Source organism: Perognathus longimembris, chromosome 8 (assembly GCF_023159225.1).
Source record: "Perognathus longimembris pacificus isolate PPM17 chromosome 8, ASM2315922v1, whole genome shotgun sequence".
NCBI lineage: Eukaryota > Metazoa > Chordata > Mammalia > Rodentia > Heteromyidae > Perognathus > Perognathus longimembris.
In genome coordinates this window covers 73,225,506-73,253,072 of record NC_063168.1, presented here as the reverse complement: position 1 = coordinate 73,253,072, position 27,567 = coordinate 73,225,506, and the positions used below count along the sequence as shown (strand labels likewise).

The 27,567-nt window shown below is 41.5% G+C and overlaps 1 protein-coding gene across 1 annotated transcript; it reads right to left on the bottom strand.

Annotated features, from left to right (window-relative positions):
• Ywhaq (tyrosine 3-monooxygenase/tryptophan 5-monooxygenase activation protein theta) lies at positions 1 to 27,279 on the bottom strand. The gene is made up of 6 exons (XM_048353432.1): positions 27,152 to 27,279; positions 26,355 to 26,730; positions 6,060 to 6,183; positions 3,624 to 3,787; positions 2,929 to 3,024; positions 1 to 733 (listed from the first exon to the last, which is right to left on the bottom strand). Exons 2-6 carry the CDS (start codon positions 26,646 to 26,648, stop codon positions 674 to 676), a joined length of 738 nt encoding a protein of 245 aa, XP_048209389.1. The 5' UTR covers positions 26,649 to 26,730; positions 27,152 to 27,279; the 3' UTR covers positions 1 to 673.
• Positions 27,280 to 27,567: the final 288 nt, after the last annotated feature.

The window sequence follows — 27,567 nt, the reverse complement described above, 5'->3', positions numbered from 1 at the left end:
GGAGGTGTAAGTGAATTTTTATTGGGAAGGGAAGTTGTCAACTTAAACAGCAGCAAATGAAGAATGAATAGGAAACTCCCTGTTGTCACATACATGACCTCCATTAAGAAGTGAAAAAGGAGGTATTTCAATTTGGAATCCCCTCACCCAGAAACATCAAGTGCTTTCCCATTCAATCTAATACATCTGGATTCCTCCTAAAAAGGAATACAGTAAGAGCATGGAAAAGTTGCTTTCTGAAAGGAAACCCCAAAGAAGAGTAAGGGAGGGAATGTAGAAATAAGGAAATTATGTAGAACACGCTTCAAGCTGTAATTCACTACATTTTCGTGTCTTCACAGTAATACAAAACACAGTCACTTGAAGAACTGGTTCAGATTACTTAAATACCGAGTACATTTTTAGTCCTCTACATAAGTGTCTGGAAGTTACTTATGTGTATATGAAATGAAGCTATTAATACTTTTCTACAGCAGTAACTGCACACAAGGAAGGCCAAGACAAACACTAATCAAGGAGTGGAGTTTTCCCAAAGCTGCAGTGTGAAAAGACTATGAACAGTTGATTCCATACAGATGAACGGGTTTTCTTTGCTATAGGAAATCCAAGTGGAATAAGGAATGGAGATGTGTAAAAAGCTTTCTTGAAGAGAAGGATGAGACCCTGTTTGTGCTTAGTTCTCAGCCCCTTCTGCCGCATCACATTCTTCTCCTGCACTGTCTGATGTCCATAACTGAAAATAAAGAATTATATTGTTACTACTTCCAGACCAGACCACTGATAGATACATCAAGCCCTATGTTCTGTCTGTCTCTCTTCATGTTCATTTTCAGTATACTCTTCTAAAAAGTAGGTGTTTGTTGTTTTGTTGTATTTTGTTCTTTTTTAAGAGCTACACTGGGTATATATAGCTCAGAGGCAAAGCACTTGCCCAGCACATGCAAGGCTCTGGGTTTGATCCTTAATGATAAAACCAAAATCAGAATAAGCAAAAAGACATTCTAATAATTTAATGTTCTTTCCGTTATTAGTACTTCAATATTTTATGAGACTAGTAACCAAAAACTATTTATATGGAAGGGAAAGCTACGGGTATGGTAACTTTCCAAGTATTCAAAAGGATTAATAGAAAAAGAACCAAGAGTCATTTTGTGTTGGGTTTTTTTGGGCCAGTCCTGGGCCTTGAACTCAGGGCCTGAGCACTGTCCCTAGCTTCTTTTTGCTCAAGACTAGCACTCTGCCACTTGAGCCACAGCACCATTTCTGGCTGTTTTCTATATATGTGGTGCTGGGGAATCGAACTCAGGGCTTCATGTATAGGAGGCAAGCACTCTTACCACTAGGCCATATTCCCAGCCAGCCCATGTTGTTATAAGAATTAAACAGGTGGGTAAGGAAAACTACAGAAAGGACTTTTTTTTCTTTTCTTTTTTTTTTTTTGCCAGTCCTGGAGCTTGAACTCAGGGCCCAAGCACTGTCCCTGGCTTCCTTTTTGCTCAAGACTAGCACTCTACCACTTGAGCCACAGTGCCACTTCGGGCCTTTTCTGTTTATGTGGTGCTGAGGAATCGAACCCAGGACTTTATGCATGCTAGGCAAGCACTCTACCACTAAGCCACATTCCCAGCCCCAAAAAGGGTTCTTGAATTGGGTACAATGCTACAACATATACGTCTCCAAGGCTCTCTAGTTTTAGGATGTAAAAAGGAAGTGAAATAGTAATCTGTCAATGCTAAGTAATCAGTAATACTGACTATAACCCAAACTGGATTTTAACAGCCTAATATCCAGTTACTACTGGAAATTTCAGAAAAACTAGAATCTTCTATAATCTTTAAGTTACTGTCAGGATACATCTTAGAACCACATACATATATGTATTCTCACACACACACACACATACGTATACAAACACACATTAATCCTATCTAGTAAAAGATAAAGAACCATATTTGAGGGCTAGTAGAACTACATTTATATTACAACATGGAATCTCTTCATTAATTTTCTGGGAAGTTTAACAGAGTACCTTATCAAGTATACCTGAACCTACTAAAGCCACCCTGTATCTTTACCTAATGATTTCTTGCCATGGTTTTTGTCTGAAATGTCCCACAAAAGACCGGGCTCCCTACCCAAGGCAGTGGAACCTTTAGGAAATGGGGTTTAGCTAAAGGAAATTACATCACAGGGGGAGCGCCCTGAAGGGCGCAGGATGTTGAAACCCCAGTCCTCTTTTTGCTTCCTGATTTCCAGGAGATAAAGGGCTTCCTGATCATACATACAAATCAACAGCATCAAGCTACCATGGACCAAAACGTCCGAAACTGAGTCAGAATATATGTTTATTCCTTGTAAATTGGTTCATCTCAGGTGTTCTGTCATAATGACAGAAAGCTGATACATGTCTTTTATCAGCTACCTATCAAAGTAGAGAAACAAAGAAGACAAAACAGAGGCTTCAGTTAAGCAGAGGCAGAATAAATCTGATATGGGTTTACTCTCTACTGAATGCTTGGTCAAATATGCAAAATCCATGACATAAACTTTGATTAGAAGAGGAATTTCGTGTGATTTTAGAAAAGCATTGAAACATAGTGCCCAATCTGCTATAGCAAAACTATACAAAGAATAAAAAAACCAAGATAATGGAAACTCTATATTAATATAATTTATCGACACCTTCAACTCAATGAAGTAGTAATGTGATGAATACTGAATTTCTCAGAGAGGCCTAATGAAATGCCTACTCATTGTGAAAACTTGTCTCCAAATTTTAGATGCACACACACATGCACGCACACACGCACACACACACACTTTTTTCCTAGGAAAGTAACTTATGTAACTGCCCCCAGAAGCTAGGGAGCCCTAGATACAACTACTTTTGTTCTTGAAAGGAGATAAAATTAAGAATGAACAACTTACTGTTAAGTTGTCTCTAAGCAACTGCATGATGAGGGTGCTATCTTTGTATGAATCTTCATTCAGTGTATCAAGTTCTGCAATGGCCTCGTCAAAAGCCTGATAAATATTAATACCATGGTAAACATTCACATTGACAAAAACTGATTAGTGTACAATCATAAACCACTCATCTCAGGTTGTACTGTGAGTCAACAACAAACCAAACAGAATCATCCCTTCAGATTTCTAGTTTAAAGAACTTAAGAGAATGACTTGGAACTTCATGTACTTAAGCAAGCAAGCCTGTTTCTTTCACAGGACACACAGTACAGTAGCAATGCTTAAATTCATTTGCAATAGGAACTAGGAGTTAGTTATGTGCAGAAGCCCTTCTATACTGTCCCGAGACACTTGGAGGAATTCAGATTTCTAATGATCAAATCTAGAATGCATTACTTTACAATCTTTTATGTTTCATTCCTTTATAAAGTTATTCATACTTCTTCGACTATTCTGCTTTTATATGTTCTTTAGTCAGATATTACTCCTTATAATTATGGGAAGAATACATCATTGAAAGGGCCTGGGGTTTAAGTGGCATGGTGGTAATGAAAAAAGTTACATATATAAAAACAAACACCTAGATATTAAAAAAAAAAAACTTGATCCCTCAAACAGCCTTAGGCTAACAGGTATTACTTGAACACTCATCTTACCGTTTTTGCCAGTGTGCAGGCAAGCTCTGGATTATTAAGAATCTCATAGTAAAATACAGAAAAGTTTAGAGCAAGCCCCAGGCGGATTGGATGTGTGGGTTGCATCTCTTTCTTGCTTATGTCAAAAGCCTCTTGGTAAGCTCCTTGAGAATTGTCTATCGTTTCTGTGAGGGGGAAAACATGTGAAGGCATGATACTCAACACATCCAGAACACAGTAGCACATTCACAACTCAACATGCTTATTAAGCTCTTGGGAGAACCAGGTGTTTCTCCATAGCTTTCTCTCAAACCTACAGTATCACGGTAGTACTGAGTATTTATAGGCCATTTTATAATGCTGCCGCCTGCTTATAAATTAGCTTAACAAATACACAAGTTAGTATATCAAATTTTCCCACCTCTGGGACAAAACGGGGGCTAAAACTACTTCCTTCTAGCCTATCTTAATTCTACTACATGAAAATGCAACAATTAAAAATAGTTTTGAGGGGCTGGGAATATGGACTAGTGGCAAGAATGCTTACCTCGTATACATGAAGCCCTGGGTTCAATTCCCCAGTGCCACATAAACAACAACAAAAAAAAGCTGGAAGTGGGGCTGTGGCTCAAGTGGTAGAGTGCTAGCCTCGAGCAAAAAGAAGCCAGGGACAGTGCTCAGGCCCTGAGTCCAAAGCCCAGGACTGGCCAAAAAAAAAAAAAAAAAAAATAGTTTTCACAGGAATACTCCTTCCCTAAATAGTAAAAACACTGTACAAAAGACCACCACACTACCCAAATCTCTGGACTTTCGTGACTATTTGTAGAAACAATATTTATCCTGGTATTCAGATGTACAATGTGAATGTTCTGACAAGCCTGGAGCTGGCGGCTCCTGTCTAGAATCCTAGCTACTCAGGAGGGTGAGGAGGGTAAGATCTGAGGATTGAGGTTCAAAGCCAGCTCAGGCTGACAACCCAAGTACTTGCACCAAAAAACCAAAACAATGTCAAGTGCCAGTGGCCCACGCCTATAATCCTAGCAACTCAGGAGGCTGAGACCTAAGGATAGCAGTTCAAAGCCAGACCAGGCAGGAAAGTCTGTGAGAATCATCTCCAATTAATGACCAAAAAAGCCAGAAGTGGAAAAGTGGCTCAAACGGTAGAGCACTATCCTTGAGCAAAAAAACTTAGGCACAGCAGTCAGGTACTGAGTTCAAGCCCCAGACCAGCAGCACACAAAAAAAGTGCCAACCAACAAAACAACAAAAACCCCACACATCTGCTCTACTCTGTCAAGAGCTCGATTACTGGCATAATAAAAATGTGGTTTCCTCCCCTCACAAAAAATGCTTAGGAAGCATTACCAACATAATCTGATCATACCCCAATTTTCTCTATGAGGCCATTTGTATCTCTTTGGACACTAATGTAACACAAATAAAGCTATCCCATCCCCTTGATGTCCAGACTGTGTGTGTTCCTTCCCTGCGTATGGGCACACACACTATCATCGAATCATGGTCACAACAGGGTAACTCCTGTCAGAAAGAGATCCCGGGGTCTGACATATGAGGAAGCACTGGGGTAGCGTGGTGATAATTGGGTCTCAGCTCACAGGCTATCAATGAGCCCACGCTCACATTCTCACTACAGAAATGTATGTAGAACTAGAGGAGGACTTCTAAGTGTCAACAGCCAGGAGGCAGAAGAGTTAGGTTAGATTAAAGCCAAGGGCTATGTCTCAATCCCTAGAAAACATTCTTTTGACTTGTGATGTTTTCATGCTCAGCTTTGTGCCAATATTTTCAGGTCACTGCTTGATGGCAATGAAAGAAGTAAATTTAGTACACAGATTTTGTTACAGCAAAAAAACACATTATCCCTTTATATTTTCAAGTATAGACTCATTCAGGATGGAAAACCTGTCTCATACACAGGGAGTATCCCAGAGGTCACAGCTATTATTTGGAGGAGTACAGTGTTGGGATGAGAAAATAAACAATAAACTTACTAGGAAAAAAACGAGGGGTGAAGTGGTACTTCTTTACTTAGAACTTGATTATAAGCACAAGCACGAAATGTGTTAGAATTTATATTCTACTGAACTACAGCAATACTCCATAAACTAAGTCTGCTATTAATAAATGCTCTTTTGACTTTTTCCACAATCAAAAAACAGGCAATTCAAGTACCTTTTCCCTTGTTTCATGATAATCCAATATTTTAAAAAATAAACATTAGGTCTATTTTTTAACTAATGACTTCTCTGCCCTGTGTTTTGCCTTGTCTCAAGCCCACAGAAATGCAGCCAGTCAGTGTAGACTGAAACCTCAGAAACAAAACTAAATCCTTCAAGTTCTTTCTTTCCATATACTACCACAGTGACAAATACTTGCCTAACATCCCCATTCCTTGTTATGTATTTTAACTTTACTCACTAAGTCAGATGTACTTACGTTTTCGATCATCCCCACATGCAACTTCAGCAAGGTACCGGAAATAATCTCCCTTCATTTTCAGATAGAAGACCTTACTCTCTGGATTAGTTGCATTGGCTATTAAATACTTATCCAACAATTCCTGAAAGAAATGAAAACAAGCACTATTAAAGCTATCTCATTACAAACAAGAACTTCTAATAGCAAACATCTGTTTGCCACGTATCCAAACCACTAACCAGTACAGTAAGTCAGGTCAGCTTGTTGCCACTAAGCTTCCCCATCAAACCTGAAAAGGAATGGCCCACAGTTTCTAACAGCAAAGTTCAATTGTACCAAACATTTTGTCCATTGTTAAAGATCCTGTCCTTTCACTATGCCATTCATTCAACAAATATTTACTGATCACTTGCTAAGTGCCAGGTATGTGAATACAGGGAACACAAACAAGACCTAAGGTAAGATCCCTGCCACCCCTCAAGAAGTCCCCAGGAAGTACACTTAACTATAAATATTAGGATATCCAAGTCGGATCCCATACTGCCTCTGTGGGGGACTTCTGTCCCAGTATGATTATTATGCTATCTCTTATCTTAGAGGTATCCTACTTAGGGAAATACATGATTACCCCCTATAGATTTTATTAACATTATACTTCAAAATATTCTTTTTTGTTTTTTGGGGGGAAAGAGACCTAAAGATGATGCATATACCTTTTTAAAAAAAGGTCACTGTGACTATGTAGTGGGTATATATTATTCCATTTAATCTATTTTTGCAAAAGCTTTACTTTTCCCTAATTAAAATAATCAGAAAGGAAAGGGAAGGAGAAAAGAAAATGGAGGGGGGGGGAAGAAAAGGGAAAAGAGAAAAAAAACAAAATATAATAATTAAGAAAAGGTAGATTGGAAGGGGAAGTGGAAGGGAGGAGAGGAGGACAATACTCAGAAAAAAAAACAAAAGCAACTTTAAGATCAGAGACAAAGACAAAGTGAAACAAAGAAAGGATGATACATGGGTGGAGGATGGGAGCATGACTGGAGTTTGAACTTAGGGTCTCAAGTTTGTTAGGCTGAAATTTTTAACCACTCAAGCCATTCCCCTAGCCCTGTTTCTTTTTCTCATTTTAGAAATGGAGCCTCACAAGCTTTTCTTCCTGGACTGGCCTCAAACCACAATCCTCTAGATCTCAGCTTCCTGAGTAGCTAGGATTACAGGCGTGTGCCACTGGTGCCCAACTCAGCAAATGCATTTTGAGAACACAGAATGAAAAACAAAATTAAAAAACTGCTGGGCATAGTGGTTCAAGGGCAGCCTGAGCATTAACGTTGAAGAGATTCCATTTCAATCGTTGAGGGTGGTGATGCATGTCCATCAACCCAGCTACGGAGGAAGCACAGTGGCTGGGCATACATCTACCGTCCCCAGTAACGCAGGGGAACACAAGGAGGAAGATCAGAGCCCAAGCCGCTTAAGGCATCAATAATCAAGACCTTACCTCAAAAATAACCAATGGGGGAAAACGGATTGGAGACGTGGCTCAAGTGGCACAGAACCTGCCTAGCAAGCAAGAGGCCCGGCCCGGAGTTCAATCCCCACTATTGTAAAGTAAATAATTATATTTTATTTTTTTTAATGAAGACAAGAATAGGCACTGGTGGCTCACACCTGTAATGCTCCCTACCTAGGGAGGCTGGAATCCGAGGATCACATTTCAAAGCCTGCCTGGGCAGGAAAGTCCATAAGACCCTCCCTCCCTCCTCCTTTTTTTTTTTTTTTTTTTTTTTGGTCAGTCTTGGGGCTTGAATTCTGGGCGTGGGTGCTATTCCTGAGCTCTTCAGCTCAATGCTACCACTTGGGCCACAGCACCATTTCCAGTTTTCTGACTTTCCTGCTGGCTTTGAACCATGATCCTCAGATCTCAGTCTCCTTAGTAGATACAGGCATGAGCCAGTGGTACCCCGCCATGAGACTCTTAGCTCCAATTAACATCCAAAAAAAAATGACTAAAGTAGTAGAATGCTAGCCCTGAGCGAAAAAGCTCAGGGACAACACCTAGGCCCTGATCTTAAACCCCAGAAACAAAAAAAAAAAAAAGAGAGAGAGAACGCAAGAGAAACTGTTAAGACATACACAAAGAAGAAATCTAAGACAATATCCAATATGAATTCCATGAAAAAAAAATACAATGAGGAGGAAAAGATGTTACTTACAAGTAATGTCTGAGACTCTCCCAATAATAATTACCTTCAGACTGGAAAAACATACTAAACTTCATGACAAAAATAAACTGATACCTAGACTGTCTTGGTGAAAATTACAAAATGCCAAAGGCAAATTCTTTAAACTAGAGAAATGACAAGTTACTATAAAGGAAGAACCAAAAAACAATCAAGGATCTTCAAAGGGCTGAGAAAAATAACAGTCGTCTAGAATCTCAGAATCAATTAAAGGATAAATAAAAATAAAGACATTTTCAGACAGACAGAAATTCACATCCAAGATAAACAATTTTTTTAGAGTAGGAAGGAAAGGGTCACAGAATAAAGACACATTACCAACTGGAGCATCAGAAAGATCAAGAAACCAAAATTTTTCCTAGCCATCCTCTAAGAAGTTTCTATTCTCCCAAAACTGGGTTAATAGAATTATTACCATATGCAGACTGCAACAGTTCACCTTTGTAAAAGGTAGTTTCATCCTTCTGGGCAAAGAGTTGGATTGGCTATCGAAGAAGCACTATGAAGTGTTTCTCAACTCTCTTTTAGAACAGCTAACTTTTTTTCTTGGTCTGACACAGGGACTCCAACTTTCACTTACTAGCTAACACTCTACCAACAGGGCCATGCCTCCAACCCCAGAGGGCTGGTTAGTCCTTATCGATTCTCTCTCTCTTTTATTTTTTAACCCAGTCCTGAGCACTGTCCCTGGCTTCTTTTTGCTCAAGGCTTGCACTCTACCTCGCGAGCCATAGCACCATTTCTGGCTTTTTCTAGTTATATGGTGCTGAGGAATGGAACCCAGGGCTTCATGCATGCTAGGCTAGCACTCTACTGGTAAACCACTTTCCAGGCCCCTCGTTTTTCTTTTTAATGGCTAAGTTCTTTTTTTTTTTTTTTTTGGCCAGTCCTGGGCCTTGGACTCAGGGCCAGAGCACCGTCCCTGGCTTCTTCCCGCTCAAGGCTAGCACTCTGCCACTTGAGCCACAGCGCCGCTTCTGGCCGTTTTCTGTATATGTGGTGATGGGGAATCAAACCTAGGGCCTCGTGTATCCGAGGCAGGCACTCTTGCCACTAGGCTATATCCCCAGCCCAATGGCTAAGTTCTTAAGAGGAGTTCTTTTCTCTTAGCACAAGTATCTGCTTTCAAAGCTATGCTTTCTAGAATCTGACAACTAAGCTATGATAATTTGTCCAATTAAAATAAACAAGTATCTTCAAATGCTTCAATAGCCCACAGAACATTTTAAGGGAATGTCAAGATATGCATCTATTTGAGCTATGCAAGCACATGATTTAAACTAACCAACATGATAGTAACTCCAAAATCAGTTTCTTACCTAACTGGGCAATTTACTTTCATAATTGTGCATCTTGTTTTCCTCATTTACAAGACAAGAACTGCCCCTTCCTACTTCCAAGTAGTGTAAAATCACTATTTGGCACCCAACCCGCATCGTTATATATAATGTCAAAGATCTTTTTTATCTGTAAAGAGTGTCTCATTAGTTGAATGATACCTGGATGGGCCTTTGGGACTTTTTAACTTTACTCACTTACCGTTCACACCTTTAATCCCAGCTACTCAGAAAGCTGAGATCAGGATAATCACAATTTGGAATCAGCCCAGGAAGAGTGCAACCAGTGAAAAGCTGGTGCTATACGCTTGTCATCAGAGCTACAAGGGAAGAACGCACAGGAAGATCACAGTCCAGGTTTGCCTAAGCCAAAATTGAGACCCTATTCAAATAATAACTAACGCAAAAAGGGCTGAGGGCATGAATCAAGTAAAAGAGTGCTTACCTAGCAACCACAAGATCCTAAGCACAAAACCCAGTACAGCTAAAGGATAAAAAGAAACTCTCACCTTTTAAAAATTAAAGTTGTCTTCCTACACATTCTATTACCTTTTCTCTTCCCCTACTTAATTTTCCAACTTAAGAAAAGCATTCATTGTCCTAGTCAGAAAGCCGGTGTCATTCTAAAATTTCCTCTGGTTTCACTCTTACTGTCTCCCATACGTAAAATAGTTACCTCAAGCCCCAGAACGTAAGTTTCTCTAGGAAGCCAAGACTGTACTGTGGGAACATGTATCTCCTTTACGAGTTTATGTATGTATAGTGTGTGAGTATCTATATGTATAGCAAGAATACAGGCTTGACTACAATCTGACTGTGTAAATTAAAATCAAATATGGATGAGTCTGTAAGAAAACAGTCAGGAAAGAAAAAACAGGCAAGATCACTCAGACACCAGTAGCTCATGTTGAACTCAGGGCCTGAGCACTGTCTCTGGCTTCTTTTTTGCTCAAGGCTAGCACTCTGCCAATTGAGCCACAGTGCCACTTCTGGCCTTTTCTGTATATGTGGTGCTGAGGAATCGAACCCAGGGCTTCATGTATACAAGGCAAGCACTCTTGCCACTAGGCCATATTCCCAGCCCAAGATTTTTTTTTTTTTTAAGAAATGATCTTGAGCAGGGTGCCAGTGGCTCACACCTGTCATCCTAGCTATTCAGGAGGCTGAGATCTGAGGATCTCAGTTCAAAGCCAGCCTGGGCAATAAAGCCTATAAGGCTTCTACCCCCAATTAATTACCAAAGGGTTAGAAAAGCAGAGATGGGGCTCAAGCAGAGCACCTGGACGCTCCTGAGTTCAAGCCTACTGCGTACATGATGGCCATCAAACACTGTGAAAGATACAATTATTATTATGCTACAGTTACTAAGAAACTCCCTACTGTCAAGATCGTGTGTGTGTGTGTGTGTGTGTGTGTGTGTGTGTTTGTGTTCGTAGGGCTTGAACTCTGGGCCTGGGTACTGTCCCTGAGCTCTTCAGCTCAAGGATAGTCCTCTACCACTTGAGCCACAGTGCCACTTCAGGTTTTCTGGTGGTTAATAGGAGATAAGAGTCTCACAGACTTTTCGGCCTGGCTGGCTTTGAACCATGATCCTCAGATCTCAGCCTCCTGAGTAGCTAGGATGACAGGTGTGAGCCACTGGCACCCTGCTCAAGATCATTTCTTTAAAAAAAAAAAATCTTAGGCTGGGAATATGGCCTAGTGGCAAGAGTGCTTGCCTTGTATACATGAAGCCCTGGGTAGAATTCCTCAGCACCACATATACAGAAAAGGCCAGAAGTGGCACTGTGGCTCAATTGGCAGAGTGCTAGCCTTGAGCAAAAAAGAAGCCAGAGACAGTGCTCAGGCCCTGAGTTCAAGCCCCAGGACTTGCAAAAATAATAAATAAATCTTGATTTTGTGTGTGTGTGTGTGTGTCTGTCTGTCTTTTCAGCCTCATTTCCTCTGGGGAACTGGGAACCATGCTCTGGGCCTTGTGCATTCAATGCGCAAAATGAGCTATACCCCTAGCCCTTATGCCTGCTTCTACTGCTCAAGTTGGCCATTATAATTTCACCTCTACTAATCCAATAAGCTAATTGACCTACCAGGTTTTAGGGTTTTTCCTTCTCCAGTCTATTTGTAGCTGCTGCTAAGTAGCATTAAATTGCATTCTGGGCATGTCAATTCCCAGTCAAAACTGCCAAAGATCTGGTACAACATAAGATTAGCACTCAGATTCTCTATAAATGACCCTAACCTAGAACTTCTAATTTAAGTGGTAAAGATGATCCCTCAATTATCACAGTTAAACAGGGTAAGAACCCCAATTTCCTCAGTGTACCACACAAATATGGTTATTCTGTGTTAGACCAATACGGCTGAAAAGCACTGGATGACACCAACCCTTACAGGGTATTCATTTATTTGCAGACATTAATTCTACAAGAAGGATTTCACTATTATGACATTTTCACATAAAAATAGACCATACCCCAATCAATCCCATCCCGTCTACCATTTTCCCTTGTCCTGCTCTTCCGTCCATAAAACAATCTTCAAGCAGTTTCATGTAGGCAAACAACATCAGTCCCCATTCACCCTCCTTAGCCCAACTCCTTCCCACTGGTATCCATACCTCCAGAGAGCCTGCTTTTTCCCTGAATCCTCTATACCCCATTGATCAAGTTTTCACTGAGATTCTTTATGCCACCTTCCTATTAGTTACAATCTACTGCAAAATCATTCACCCTCTTTTTAAACTCTAAACCCCAATACCTAACCTATCCTAATTTGAAAGCAACAAATCCCGGAAGAGGTGTTATTGGTACTTCATAGCTTCAATTTACATTGATTAAAATTCATGCAGCTCTGGAACACTCAATCATGTAAACATACATCTGTGGGAGAAAGGCAACTAAAATCAGAATCTGTGCACACTAAACCTCACTTGTTAAAACTATTATCACAACTAATTATTATTAATGAGTTATCATAGTGACTAATTATTATTAATATAAGTTATAATGTTAGAGAATATATTCTTCAGATCCTAAGTAAACATTACAACACAAATCTATTGACTTAAGTGACTACTTTTGTGGGGAAAGGAATGTAAAGATGGATACTAAAGCTCAGAAGACAAACAGGCAAAGGTAAAGTATGTAAAGAAGATCCAAGGCATTCTACTAAAAAAAAAAAAAAAACTTATTTCCCTGCCCCAAATATTCTCTAGCTTTCTCCTAGTCACTATCCTATGACACAGGCAAACTTAACACTAAGCATTGCAAATCACTATATGACTCAGAACAGCGGCACTTTACAGGGAATGGAACAGCCCTTGTGAGCACAGTGCATCCTCCTCCCAGCCAACAAACAAAATAAAACAACCCAATCAGCTACTAAAAGGGAAGGGAGAGGAAAAGGATGGAAGGGAAGGAAGGGGGCAGGCGGGCAGGCAGACAGACAGGGAAGATACACTGGTTCATGTCATCTTCTAGCTCAAACACCCAGTTGTTAGGACTTCAGCAGGAAAGACTTAACAGGAAGGGGGGTGAAGATACATTAAAGAGTATAACTATGATGTTTTTTTTAAAAAGAGGAAATAAAGTAAAGATATGTATAAGAAGAACTGTAGCAGTAAAGAAATCCATGGTGGGCTGGGAATATGGCCTAGAGTGCTCGCCTTGTATGCATGAAGCCCTGGGTTCAGTTCCTCAGCACCACATGAACAGAAAAAGCCAGAAGTTGTGCTTTGGCTCAAGTGGTAGAGTGCTAGCCTTGAGCAAAAAGAAGCCAGGGATAGTGCTCGGGCCCTGGGTTCAAGCTCCAGGAATGGCAAAAAGAAAAAAAGATAAATAAGAGAAAACATCTTAAACAAGGATACTAGTGTATTTTCATGTGTTTGCCCTTCTTTAAGTCTATAACCAATCATAATAAGCTACAAGAAAGGTGTAACATGTACTATATCACAAGTCTATCTCAATATGCAGTCTAATTTTCCACCTACAGGTATACAGCTACATCATATACAATCTCTTACACTATACTTTATTACATAAAACCATTGGCTGTTACACACAAAGGGAGGAACACAGTCAATGGGAGTTTTAAGAGCTTATGATTAGCAAATTACTCTGCATTTGAAGCTAAACTTTACCTAAGTTCTTGATTATCTTCAGCTGCTCTATTAGGTTCAGCATTAAAAAAAAAAAAAAACACCTTGGAAATCAAAAGTAGTGCTTACCAGTAGAAGTACTTTTATCTTACCCAATACTGACTTACATTGTGTAGAGTTGATTTATTTTAGGGACAGACACAAGAAGAACCAAGAACATTAGTATACTCCAGACAACATAGAACTACCACTATATTCTCATTACCAGATGGTGAAAATAATACAAAATTTATTCTTACTGCAGGGAGAGAATTAGCACAAAGGACAGAAAGTAGACAAGACAGAAGAGAACTATGTGGTTTCACCTATTGGGAGCACAGAGGAACAAGAAAGAAAGCTGAAGAAATAGGCTAGGTCTCAGGACCTGTTCTCTTGTCTGACATGGTAACAGTTATGTACAAGAGGTGGAAGAGCGTTTATGCTAAAGCCTAGATTCTTCCCCATTTCCACATAAGAAAATTCAGAATTAACAGAAACCATCTTAGAAGAATGGGAGCTGTAAAGGAAGGCACTACAATAGAAGGCAGGGGGAACAGTAAGAGCACTATTCTAGAAAAAGTGGTTCTACAGCTCACTAGACTAGCTGTGGAACTGAGTCTATTAATATGCCCCAGTTTCCTTACACATAAAAACATGTTGTAGCTATTCACAACTGCATACAGCACTGTCAGTGGGAGGTAACTGAACTGAAAGTATGAATAAGCTGTAAGTTGTAACAACCACAGAATGCAGGTTCCTAAATTCTGTTCCAGAGGTTGCCTGAATAAAGCCTTGATTTTGCATGTCTGGCTCTCGGTGGTCTTCTTGGAGGTCATCTCGTGACTTGGGGCATTACAATGGCTGAATGGACTGACTAGTAGGTGGTCAGGTCTAGTCAGAAGGAGCAGGTCACTGGGGATGGACCTGCCAGCAAGGGCCCAAAGATACACATCTTGTTCTTTGCCATTTGACCATGTGCTCTTGCCATAAGGCTGTGCTCACTATGGCCCTGGAACAATGGCCCCAAGTGACCATGGACTGAAACCTCTGAAACCATGACCAAAACAAACCTTTCCTTCCATGAAGCTGGTCCCTCCCATGTATTTTGTTATAGTGACCAAAACAGTGGCTAATATAGGGAGACATCACAAGTTTCCCCAACTACCATTATTTTTTTCATAAGCATGAGAATTTCAGGTTAAAGACATATGAATTGATCTTTTAACAATGTTACCGTTTAACAACTGGACATCCACAAGCATAGCAATGAATTAGGACCTCTTCCTCACCTAAGATAACCTAAATGAATAAAAGAACTAGCTGGAGGCATAGCTCAATAGGAGAGTGACTGCCTAGCAAAAGCATGATGCCCTGAAATCAAACCACAACACCACCACAAAAAGAAAAAAAGGATCAAAGACATAAATATAAGAGCTAAAGCGATGGCAAAATTCAGAAGAAATCACACATCTAGATAAATCTCCATGACCTTGAATTACACATAAAGCACAAATAAGCCACCAAAGAATTTTTAAAAATCAGACTTTATCAAAACTAACATTTTTTTCTGCCTCTCAAGATACTATCAAGAAAATAAGGCAATTGGAGAGATGGGAGAAAATGTATCTGTTAAGGGTCTAATACCCAAAGAATTACCACAACCTAATAATAGAAAAACAATTACCAGGCATGGTGGCACATATCTATAATCCCAGCATGAAAGACTGAGGCAAGAGAATCCTGAGTTACAGGACAACCTGAGCTATAAGCTTTAGATAGTAAAGCCCTGTCTGAAACAAAAAGAAACATAATACAACTTAAAAATGAGCAAAGAGTCGGGTGCCAGTAGCTCATGCCTGTAATCCTAGCTACTCAGGAGATCTGAGGATCACAGTTCAAAGCCAGCCTAGGCAGGAAGTCCATGAGACTCCTATCTCCAATTATCCACCAGAAAACCAGAAGTGGTGCTGTGGCTCAAATGGTACAGAGCTAGCCTTGAGCTGAAAAGCTCAGGGACAACACCCAAGTCCAGAGTTCAAGCCACAACTGACCAAAAAAAAAAAAAAAACAAAGAATTTGAGCAAGAACTTCTCCAAAGAAAATACTGAAATAGTCAGTAACACATATGAAAATATGTTCAACACCCATTAGTCATCTGTGAAATACAAACCAAAGGTGCAAGGATAAAGCACTTCACACCCACTAGGCTTGTTGAATAAACATACAAGAATCAGACTTTGGAGTGCTAGTAGGAATGTAACATGGTACAATCACATAGGAAAACATTTGCCAGATCCTCAAATGGCTAAACTTCCACATAACCCAGGTATACACCCAAGAAACTTTTACACTAATACCCATAGGAGCATTATCATTAATCAAAAGGTGGAGGCAGTCACAATATAAATCAATAGAAACACAAGTGTGGTGCATTATTCAACAGCAAAAACTATGCTACAACATGGATAAGCATCATGCTACATGCCAGACATAAAAAAAGAAAACTACTGTAGGATTCCACTCAAACCAGCTAAGAAGCAAATTCAGAGACAAAAAAGTACGGTGGTTGCCGGAGATTAATGGGGATAGTTTCAGCTCTGCAAGATGAAGTGTAAGGTGGAGAGGTCTTCCCAGTGTTATGATGTATTGAAAGCACCACTGAGATGAGTGGGCACGGATGGCACCTACAGTGTAACACTGGACTCCATACATTTGAAGAACTGTGGGTTTTCCTCAGTGGCAGTCTCCTCGGAATCAAGTACCCACAGATTCCAAGTGTCTTTTCTTTATTGTAAAGGTGAAATACAGAGGGATTACAGTTACATAGTAAGTTAAGGGGTACATTTCTTGTCAAAGTGTTATCCTCTCCCTTGTTTCCTCCCACTTCCCCCTTCCCCTCAAGTTGTAAAGTTTATTTCCAACTTAGTATCTTGTGAATACTGCTGTTGCACTGGCTCACCCTTTGTCCTCGGTTCCCTATCTTGGAGTTCATTTCAATTAGCATCATTTTATATGGTCATATGTACATAGCCATTGAAAGGCTGGATAGACGGGATTCCATTAAAACTGCAGCTTCTGCATGGAAAAAGACATAACTAGCAAGATAAATAGAAAGCCCAGATTGGGAGAAGATCTTTACTAGGTATACAACAGCTTTCCAAGGGCCTCAAATCAAAAATATACCTAGAGCTAAAAAAATTAAACCCCCAATAATAAATCCTCAAAGAAACAATCACCCCACTAGTAAGTGGGCTAAAGAATTAAAAAGAGACTTCCCTGGAAAGGAAATAAGAATAGCCAATAGACACATGAAGAAATATTCAACATCTCTGGCCATAAAAGAAATGCAAAGCAAAACTACATTGAGATTCTACTTCACCCCAGTTAGAATGGCCATTATCAAAAAAACAAATAACAACAGATGCTGGCAGGGACGGGGCCAAAGGGAACCCTACTACACTGTTGTTGGTGGGAATGTAAACTTGTTCAACAATTCTGGAAAGCAGTATGGAGAGTCCTCAAAAGGCTAAACATAGAGCTCCCCTATGACACAGCAATTCCACTCTTGGGCATTTACCCAAATTATCACAAACAAGGCCACACTAAAGCTACCAGCACAACTATGTTCATTACAGCATTATTTACCGTATCTAAGATATGGAACCAACCCAGATGCCCCTCAATAGATGAATGGATCAAGAAAATGTGGTATATATACACAATGGAATTCTATGCTTTCATCAGAAAGAATGACATCACCCCATTTGTTAAGGAAATGGAAACACTGGGGGAAAAATTTTTTTATTAAGTGACGTAAGTAAGCAAGGCTCAAAGAAATACAGGTCCCATGGTTTCCCTCATTTGTAATAATTAATATATCTAGGATAGTCCTAGCAGAGGATCACAATAGCTCAATAGCTATGTACATATGACCAAGGGTCTTATAATATAGAGATCCTCCTACCTATGCCTCCTTCGGTAGCAGGGACCACAGGTGGGGACAATGACACAAACTTGTAGTTGAGATGGAGGTGTTTTTTGTTTTGTTTTGTTTGGGGGGGGCTGGCTTTGAACCATGATCCTTCTGATCTTCATCTCCCAAGTAGCGGAGATTACAAGTGTGCACCACCATGCCTAGTGTCTAACTGCTGAGTTTTGGTAAATGCATGTACCTGTGTAACTCAAACCAATGCACGTAACTGTGCAGCCCATAACAGAGAACGTTATCCCCCTAAGTGAGAGGTGTGGCTCTGGTGGTAGAGTGAAAAAGCACCTGGCTATTATATCACTGGTGTAATTACTTTCAACATGCCATGTGAAACCTTAGCTTCTATTGTTGATGATCCTCTTGTATCCCCTTCCTGTGGTTGTACCTACACTATCACTGTATCTTATCTGAGTACATTGGAAACTGTATATACTTATGGTATTAGAACTAGAAAAGTGAAAGGGAATATCAAAATTGAGAGACAAAAGATAAAAAGACAAACGACTCCAAAAGCAATACTTGCAAAGCCATTTGGTGTAAACCAACTGAACAACTCATGGGGGGAGAGGGAAAAGGAGAGGGGAGAATGAGGGAGGAGGTAACAAACAGTACAAGAAATGTATCCAAGGCCTAATGTATGAAACTGTAACCTCTCTGTACATCACTTTGACAATAAGAAAACATAGTTTTAAAAAAAAGCACTTGGCAAAAAAGCTAAGCAAGCATTCTTACAAGACCCCGAGGTCAAGTCTACTCCCAGCATACACACAAAACATCCAAAAGCATTACACAACCACCCCAGAAGTTTCCTCTTGCCCTTTCCTGGTCAATTCATTCTTGTCTTCCCAGAAATCACTGTTCTTCTCATCTTTTTTCCCATCAAATTTTTGGTTTTAGAATTTCACATACTAAAACTTTTTTCATAGTTTCTTTCATCTAGCATGTTTTTGAAAGTCACTATTTCAGTCACCAATTCCTTTTTTTTTGGCAGAGTAATATTTCATTTTTCAATAGAGCAGAATTTATTCATCTTTGCCTATTCATGGAGGTTTCAGTTTTCTGCTCCTAAATCTCCTATGCACATTCTTATTCCAGGCCTTTTTCTACACCTCCATGTTCATTTTTCTATTCCACCCAAGAGTGGAATTTCTGAAGGGGGGGGGCCACCTTTTTTTTTTTTAATTATAGAAAAAGTTAAACATAATAGGAGGAGACTAGCATAGAAAATGTAATCCTAGCTACTCAGGAGGCTGAGATCTGAGGGACTGAGCTTGACAGCCCAGGCAATCCTTGAGATTCTTTTTCCAATTAGCCAGCAGAAAGCTGGAAAGTAGAGGTGTGGCTCAAGTGGTAGAGCACCAGTTTTGAGCAAAAAAAGTTAAGCATTAGTAGACCTTGAGTTCAAGCCCCAGTACCATTCACCTTTCACACCCACCCATGTCTATCCATTAAGCCAAGCCTGGTGACACAGGTTGTGATCCCAGGAGGTGGAGGCGGGTGGACTTCGAATGATAGGCTGTGTAAGGAGACCCTGCATATGTATGTTTGGGGGGCCGGGGGGAATGTTTCCCACTAACCTAGCTGCAACTACACTAATTCCGTGTATTCCCTCCCATTATTGTAAAGGGTTAGACACTGATCATTTGCCTTGTAATACTCAACAGGTACACAATGCTCTCAAGAAACACTCATCACTGATTTACTTATGAATTAAGAAATTAAAGTAGCAGTGAGTAAAATAAAGTTTTCTTTCCTTCACATTTTGTTATGATGTAGCTCTACATCCTTTTGATATCCAGAAAGTCACTGGGGTAAAATATTTTTTAAAAATAACATATTTTTAGCTGGGTGCCTATAGCTCATGTCTATAATCCTGGTTACTCCAGAAGCTAAAATTCACAGGATCAAGGTTTAAAGTCAGCCCATAGAGAAAAGTCTCCAAAGTAAAAGGCATGGCTGGTAGCATGGCTCAAGTAGTAGTGTACTGGGAGAGCCAGCCAGCCAAGTAAGCTCAAGAATTAGTAACAACCTCCTCCCCAAAGATATTTTGTTATCACTTTGTTGACAGTGTAACTGCACTGTCATCTTTTCAGAGGGCTTCCTGGAGGGCAGAGTGGGACACAAACTTTTATTTCACTTGTAAGAACTTAGTAAGCTGAGAGATAGTGAGGGAAAGGGTGACACTGTCCAAGAAGAAATGTACTCATTACTTTACTTGTGTAAGTATAACTCCTCTGAACATCACCTTTATAATAACAATAAAAAAGATAGTTAAGAAGATAGTAAAGTTCACTGTGGTACTATTTTTAAAAATCCTTATTAAGTATATCCTGGCATAAAGCACACAATAGGGAAATCTTTCTCACTATTGTTTGTAATAGGGAAGAACTGCTTCAAACTTGTATGATGAATAAACACTCAGTATGGTGTTAAAAGCCTCCATATATCAAGGTATTAGTGGCAGTTAGGCAGGAGGAAGGAATATCTGCAGATCAGTTTTCACTGTACCTTGCTAATACAGTTAGTCTTTTGTCTATGTGCAACTTTTGGTACTGGGGTTTGAACTCAGGGCCTTATGCTTGCTAGGTAGGAACTCTACAACTTAGGCCATGACCTCAGGCCTTTTTGCTTTACTCTTCAAGTAGACTCTCAATTTCTACCCAAGCCAGCCAGCCTGAACTTCATTCATTCCTCCATGTTGCTAGAATGACAGATGCATGCACTATGCCTAGCTTTTTACTGGTTGGGATGATGCCTCAAGAGCTTTTGGGCTAGAATGGCCCGGAGCAAATCATAAGGCTTCAGAAGCAATCATGAACTGGCACTTTGAAAATACAGGATCCACTAAGTAAATTTCAGTAAGATGATCTAAAGTTAGCTAGTAAACACAAAATGGTGACAAGGGAAAAAAGTATCAAGTCTAGACAAAGAGGGCAGGCAAGATGCCAACATGTTAATAACCCAAAAGACATGGCATCATGTAATTCAGTACAAATTAACAAGCTCATTTTACATCAAGGCTTCTCAATTTTAGTATTACCCACTGGGTAATTTTGGGGGCGAGTGGTCAGTGGTACTGTGTATTACATAATGTATAGTAGCATTCCAGGCCTCTGCCCAGAAGAGATAATAACAATACATACCCAACATTCCTCCCACTTCTGAGCCTTGACAACCAAGTCTCCTGATGTTGTCAAAAGTTCCCCAGGGGATGGAAAGTGGGAAGAAATCTCCTAGTTGAGAAATACTGATATAATCTTATTTTTTCCTTTCTCCCTTCCATTTTCCCTGCCTTCCTGAATCTGGCCACTTGGACGCTAGGCAAGTGGACTGCTGAGTATTAAACCCCAGCACTCTATTTCACTCTTAAGAAGCAAAACAGAAACTATTAAAAAAAATTTGGCTCCTAAGACCACAAATACTCCAAAACAGAGAGTCATGTTCTGGTCCTAAGGCAGCAACCATGCATTTCATGGTTTCATTCATCATTTCATTCACTCATCACATCACATAACTTTTTCATTTCATCACATCTTATAACATGGGTTCAAATCCAGCTTTGTGATCCCAACCAAGTTATTTACTTCCTTATGCTTGTTTCCCCAACTTTACAATAGAAACAACTCAAAAAGTGACCAATTCCAGTGCCCATACTTTTCCATTATGCCATTAAAATCACAGTGAGATTTAACTGACTATCATGAAACCCTGAATTTGATTCCTCAGTACCACATAAACAGAAAAGGCTGGAGGTGGCATCGTGGCTTAAATGGCACAGTGCTAGCCCTGAGCAAAAGAAGCTCAGAGACAGTGCTCAGGCCCTGAGTTCAAGCCCCAGGACTGGCAAAAAAAATAAAAAGGAACCTATCAAGCTACTCCAGTTAATCTTAACTCAGAATGCTTAATTAAAATTAAACATATTACTAAAAAATTTACATAGTTTTTTCAATTTACAACCATAGAAACTTTCAGAGATTCACTAAGTACTATATTAAGGAATTCATTTTCCCCTCTTTTGACATTCACTATATAGCCCAGGATGGCTTCAAACTGGAGTTCCTCCTTTTTCAGCCTCCCAAATGCTATGATTACCAGTACATGTCACCATGACAGCTTAAGTGATCGCTACTTTTGTTTTTTTAAAACAGGACTCACTATGGATCTCAAGCTGACTTCAAATTCTCAGTCCTGTCTTAGTCTCAGTTGTTGAGATTAAAGGCACCTATCTGGGCACTTAGCTCTGAATGAGTCTTAATTTTATGAAATTGTAACACAGACTTTAATTTTGAAACTTTGTACACTATACTTGAAGCAGCTTCCTGAAATCAGTCTACTAAAGTTAGTCTACAAGAAAATAAAACAGTATTTATTGACAGAAGTTAGTTATCTTGTACATACCGAGACTATTTCTTACTTCAAGGTCACAGACTTTGTAAATGACAGATTGTGTTCCCAAGTCCCAGAGGGGCTTTACAGACACCCATTCTGATTTCCTGATTGGCCCTTACTTCCAAATTCAAGTTGTGAATGCTTCCCAAGCATTTGACATATGCTATTTATCTGCTCTTCTCTTCCCAACACTCAGTAAAGCCACCAATGAAGGAGTGATAAAATGTTTAACATTTCATGTATCTTTTGCTAATAGATACTTGGATCTGTAATTCAAGGCAGAAGTAATGGATAGGACCTTTTAAACTTCGGGTAGCCCCTAAGTACTAGAATTGAAGAGTCCTCTGGTTATATAAATGACACTGAGAAATACACAACTTGGTAAAACCTATAACTTCTCTCAGATTTCAAGTATGAGTTTGGCTTCAGCCATTTTAGTGTTTCTGTTTTGTTTCTGCCAGTCCTGGGGTTTGAACTCAGGATCTGAACATTGTCCCTGGCTTCCTTTTGGTCAAGGCTAGCACTCTACCACTAGAGCCAATAGCACTACTTCTGGCTTTTTCTATATATGTGATGCTGAGGAATCAAACCCAGGGCTTCATGTATATGAGACGAGCACTCTTGCTACTAGGCCATATTCCCAGTCTCATTTTAGTGTTCTTAATTCCTTCTGCTTTTTTTTCGGTCAGTCACAAGGATTGAAGCTACCACTTTGAACCACAGCACCATGTCTAATTTTCTGGTGGTTAATTGGAGATCAAGAGTCTCCCAGGCTTTCCTATGCTTGCGGCTGACTTTGAATCACGATCCTCAGATCTCAACCTCCTGAAGTAACTAGGATTATAGGCATGAGCCTCCAGTGCCCGGCTTCCCTCTGTTCTTTATAGTACTTTTTGTTTTTCTTTTGGTGTGTGTCCTGGGGCTTGAACTGAGGCCCCAGGAACTTGTCCTGAAGTTTCTTATACTCAAGGCTAATGCTCTATTGCCTTAGCTCCACTTCCGGCTTTTTTGGTAACAGAGGCAAGTCTCACAGACTTTGCTGTCTGGGCTGTCTTCAAACCATGATCCTCAGATTTCAGCCTCTTGAGCAGCTAGGATTATAGGCACACACTACCAGCCACCCAACTTACAGCATATTTTAGGGTCTTTTTTGTTTGATTCCACAATTTCTCAACAACAATTATCTAAAGGGTCATCATCTCATACATTTTGAATAAAGGGACAAAATAATCATAACTCCAAAGTATCCCATGAAAGAGAAAGAAGAGAGACTATTTTATATTTTTAAAAAGTTTTGGCAGACTAGTGTTCTATAACCAAATCAGTCTTACCTACTTCCTCCATACCAAATTCTTCCTCCTATCTTCCAAAGAAAAGAAGAAAACCCCATTTTAGTGTGTATTTTCAGAAACTTTCATTTTTCCTTATTTTCAAGATTATTAATCTGCCAGAGGGAAAGGGCATTTAGAGCTTCAAATGTAGCTCAATGGTAGAACACTTACCTAGTATGAGCAAGACTCTACATTCCATCCCAGCAGCACAAAATTTAATTGATATCTGCTAATCAGACTCTTGTTTATACTAGCCTATCACTTTCTTGTCTGTAGTTCAGATTACAGAGTGGTTAGAATTTTATAGATGCAACCATCAAAGTATCTTCCATTCAAAGTATCTTGATTGACCATCTCCTACCAACCAAATGAGGAAAACCTCCCTCCTCTATAAATTATGATTCCCCCTTTCCTCTGCAGCCTTTTCTCTGCCATCACCCTAAAGACTCTGCTCCAGCCACAGTGACAGGCTTTTGTGAACAAGTCCTATCCTGAATACTCCTTAGGCCTGGAATACTGGGGGACCCCCAGCCCTTCTCTCAAGGCTCACCACAAAGCCATGATCTATCTCTATGAAGTCTTCCTTGGGCTGTTTCATTCAAACTACATAGTAGTTTGTTCATAATCATCTTATGGGAATTATCTTGCATAAGTTATGACTGCATACTTCATATGCACTATAAATTATAAAATTACTGGAGAGCAAAAGCAATGGTTCTCAGCTTTGTTCACGTACACTGCTTCGCAGAGAGACTTTCACCACAGACCAAGCTCACAAATGTCATTGCCAACCTGAAGATGTACTTTCCCAGGATAGTTTTTATAGGCTGACCCTCAAGCCAAAACCAGTCCCATAAGCCACTGCACTAATAAAAATTTAATTTATGCACTGGTGTCTCAAAACTCTTCTTGGTATTAAAATAAAAAAGGCTGTCCTGATTTCAAGAGTCCTTTCTTATTAAAACTGGTTATCTATCCTAATATGCCTGGGGGCGGGGGTGTCTCTCATTCAAACCACCTACCAGAGAAGCAACTCTCCACCACTTCTGCCGCTATAAAAATGTATAAGAGCCACAAAATAAAACGAATACTCCCTTAGCTCAGTTAACTTGAACTGTTCAGGGTATCTAACAAACCACAAAGTACAGTAAGGCAGTTCCAATACGCTGAATCCTCAAAAACGAACACACATTTAGAAAACATTTTCAGCATATGGAATTCTTACACATTTTCCCTTGACAAGGGATAAATCAACAGATAAATAACCATTAGATGCTACTAATGTCTACAATCATTTTCCACTGACAAATGAGCAATTCAAATAAAGGAGCTTTTGAAAGTGTCTTATCCTCTTTGCCAAGCAGGGACTGGAACCTAAGAATGTAACAAAGTCTCCCCTTCATAAAGCAAAAGTAATCTCCATGAAGTTTTCTCCATCCACTTTACCACACAGTATCAGCTTTGCTTTTTTGCTCTTTGGCTATGGTTTTTCTGTTAGCTGTCATTTCGTTCAGATCTCCTAAATGTACAGTATTAGAAAACAGTACAATTTTTAAAAAAGTTTTTTCCAAGAGGGAAAAATACATTCCTGGTTCTACCAGGAAAGTTGGGAGGAAGAGGAAATTTTCTATCCCCTTTTGAAAAAAAAAAAATCACCAGTTTGGCACTTGTGTATTTTAAAACACATCTAAAATGCAATGTGGATTAAAACATGACAAAAATCATAGGCCTTTAGAAAGTGGGGTACAAAGCAAGACAAATCATCAGGTATCTGATGTTTGTACGTAAGTACGCATCTCCATACATCTCTTTGTAGTTCGGAAACACTTAGTAATCCTCCAGGATATTATGATCACACTATGCAAACATTTTTAACTTAATTTTATTGATCCAAAGATCTTTTCAATGACAAACCTAAAAACATTCTCTCTAAGAAGGGTGAATCACAGTAGCCACCTACTCCACCCAACAGCCAGTCACCCAAGCTAAAAGTGTGCAGCTCAAACCCTGGAAAGCTTATTCTTGCCTACTCCACTCCAGAAAGAAACCCACTTCAGCACAATTCATTCGGGTCCAAAGGTAGCAATGTAATAGGCAAGGGAATGTTATTAAATCCTGAAAATGACCAGGACATTCTGTTCTTTAGATGGGGCTGTGTCCTTTTCACATTCACATCTCCCCTCTTCTCTATCCTCCCCCTTCCAGTCTTAACAGGGAAAAAGAAAGCTCCACAGACACTTATCTGTTGAGATTTTCCATTACCAGGTTTGGGAGGAAACCTACTGCAGAAGCTCTTATCAAAAAAAAAAAGTCCCCAAGCAGGGCACTGTTGCCTCTGGCCTGTATTCCTAGCTACTCAGCTGAGATCTTAGAATCATGGGTCAGAGCAGGCATGCCCAGGAGACTTTTCTAAGCAGGATGGATGGATAGATAGGAGATGTGTCTTAAATGGTAGTGTGCCAGCCTTGAGCAAAAAAATAGCCAGGTGGGAGTGTGAATGAGGCCCTGAGTTCAAACCTCAACACTACTTTAAAAAAGCAAAAGGACCCTGGCTGCTTCTCTTATCTGCGGGAAGGCCGTGAATTGATTAAATACATTTACAGGAATCACAGATCTCTTTGACCACCAATCTCCCACCCCAAGGTGGTGAATTTCAATCTTGTGCCAACCTACTTAAATGCTTCCAAGTTTTCGCAACCCGGTCAGGGTCTGGGAAGAGGTTTCCTCATCCTTGAGGAAAGCAGCTTTCTGAGCACCATACCCAGGAAGGCCGGCAGAGCTCCCTTCGGCAAACCCTCCCCGGAACTGTCCAGGAAAAGGGCGTCACACAATAGGCCACCCAGCTCCCGCTCCCTCCCGCCCGCCCGCCCGCCCAGGCCGGCGCGGGACTCACCAGGACGGTGGTGCAGATGGACCTCAGCTCCGACTCCACTTTCTCCCGATAGTCCTTGATCAGCTGCAACTTCTTGTCGGAGGTGTCGGTCTTCTGCTCGATGCTGGAGATGACCCTCCAGGCGGACCGGCGGCCCCCGACCACGTTCTTGTAGGCCACCGAGAGCAGGTTGCGCTCCTCGTTGGACAGCTCGGCGCCCTGCTCGGTCACGGCTTTCATGCAGGTGGCCATGTCGTCGTAGCGCTCGGCCTGCTCGGCCAGCTTGGCCTTCTGGATCAACTCGGTCTTCTCCATGGCGAGGGGAACCGCGGGCGGACGGACGGACGGGCGGGCGAGGGCGAGCGGCGACCCGGATCGCAGGAGTCCGCCTCGAGAGCTGCGCGGGGCGGGGCGGGGCGGGGCGGCGCCGGCGAGGACAAAAAGGAGGAGGGGAGCGCGTCAGACAATGCGGCCCGCCGCCCGCTTTGTCTCCCCGCACACGCGGCCCGCGCCCGTCTCCCCGCCCGTCCGCGCCGGGCGCCCGGGAGGCGCGGGGCCGCCACCCGGGAGGCGGAAGCCGGGGCCCGGGTCGGGAACGCGCCGCGGCCGTCACCCCCCGCTCGGCCGGCCCAAGATGGAAGCGGCCGCGAGGTCCGCTGCTTCCCGCCGGGAGCCGGCCCTGTGAGGCGCGCGGGACCGGTGGCCGGCCACCTCGGCGGGCCGCGCCTCCCCCCCCCGCCGCCTCCGCCCGCCCGCCCGCCCGCCGGGCCCGCGCGCCCGCCACCCGACCCCTGCGGCCGCCGCGGGCACTCACTCACCTTGCAGTCTCGGCGGCCGCGACGCGAGTCCCACCACTTTGATGTGCTTCGGGCTTTCGTCGAGGACCCTCCCGTAGCAGCCCACCCCGGAGCCGAGCGGCGGACCGCTGCCCAATGGCACGCGGAGCCGCCCCCGGGAGTCCCGCCTCCCGCCTCGCCTCTAGCCAATGAGCGCCGAGCGCGCGGAAGGGGGCGCCAGGGGCGGGGCGGGAGGGAAGCGGAGGCTAGGAGGGTGGGTCGGCTTGGGCAAGTTCGGTTGACCGTCAGGCTGCGGCTTCGGCCACGGGGTTTCCTCCAATTAGATCCAGGGTAAATGGACGTCACTGTTGCCATGGGGATGCTGTTACCAACTCACTCCCCTCATCCTCCTCGCCGCCCGGGCACCGGTGGGTGCGGCGCGGGAACGGGAGCGGGAG

Excerpts from the sequence above, each read along its gene's own strand:
- Ywhaq (XM_048353432.1), bottom strand. The coding sequence starts at position 26,648 with ATGGAGAAGACCGAGTTGATCCAGAAGGCCAAGCTGGCCGAGCAGGCC. Across the intron at positions 6,184-26,354 it reads CCATCTGCACCACCGTCCTG|GAATTGTTGGATAAGTATTT; the intron begins GTGAGTCCCGCG and ends CATTTCTTTCAG. Across the intron at positions 3,025-3,623 it reads CCTGCACACTGGCAAAAACG|GCTTTTGACGAGGCCATTGC; the intron begins GTAAGATGAGTG and ends AATATTTATCAG.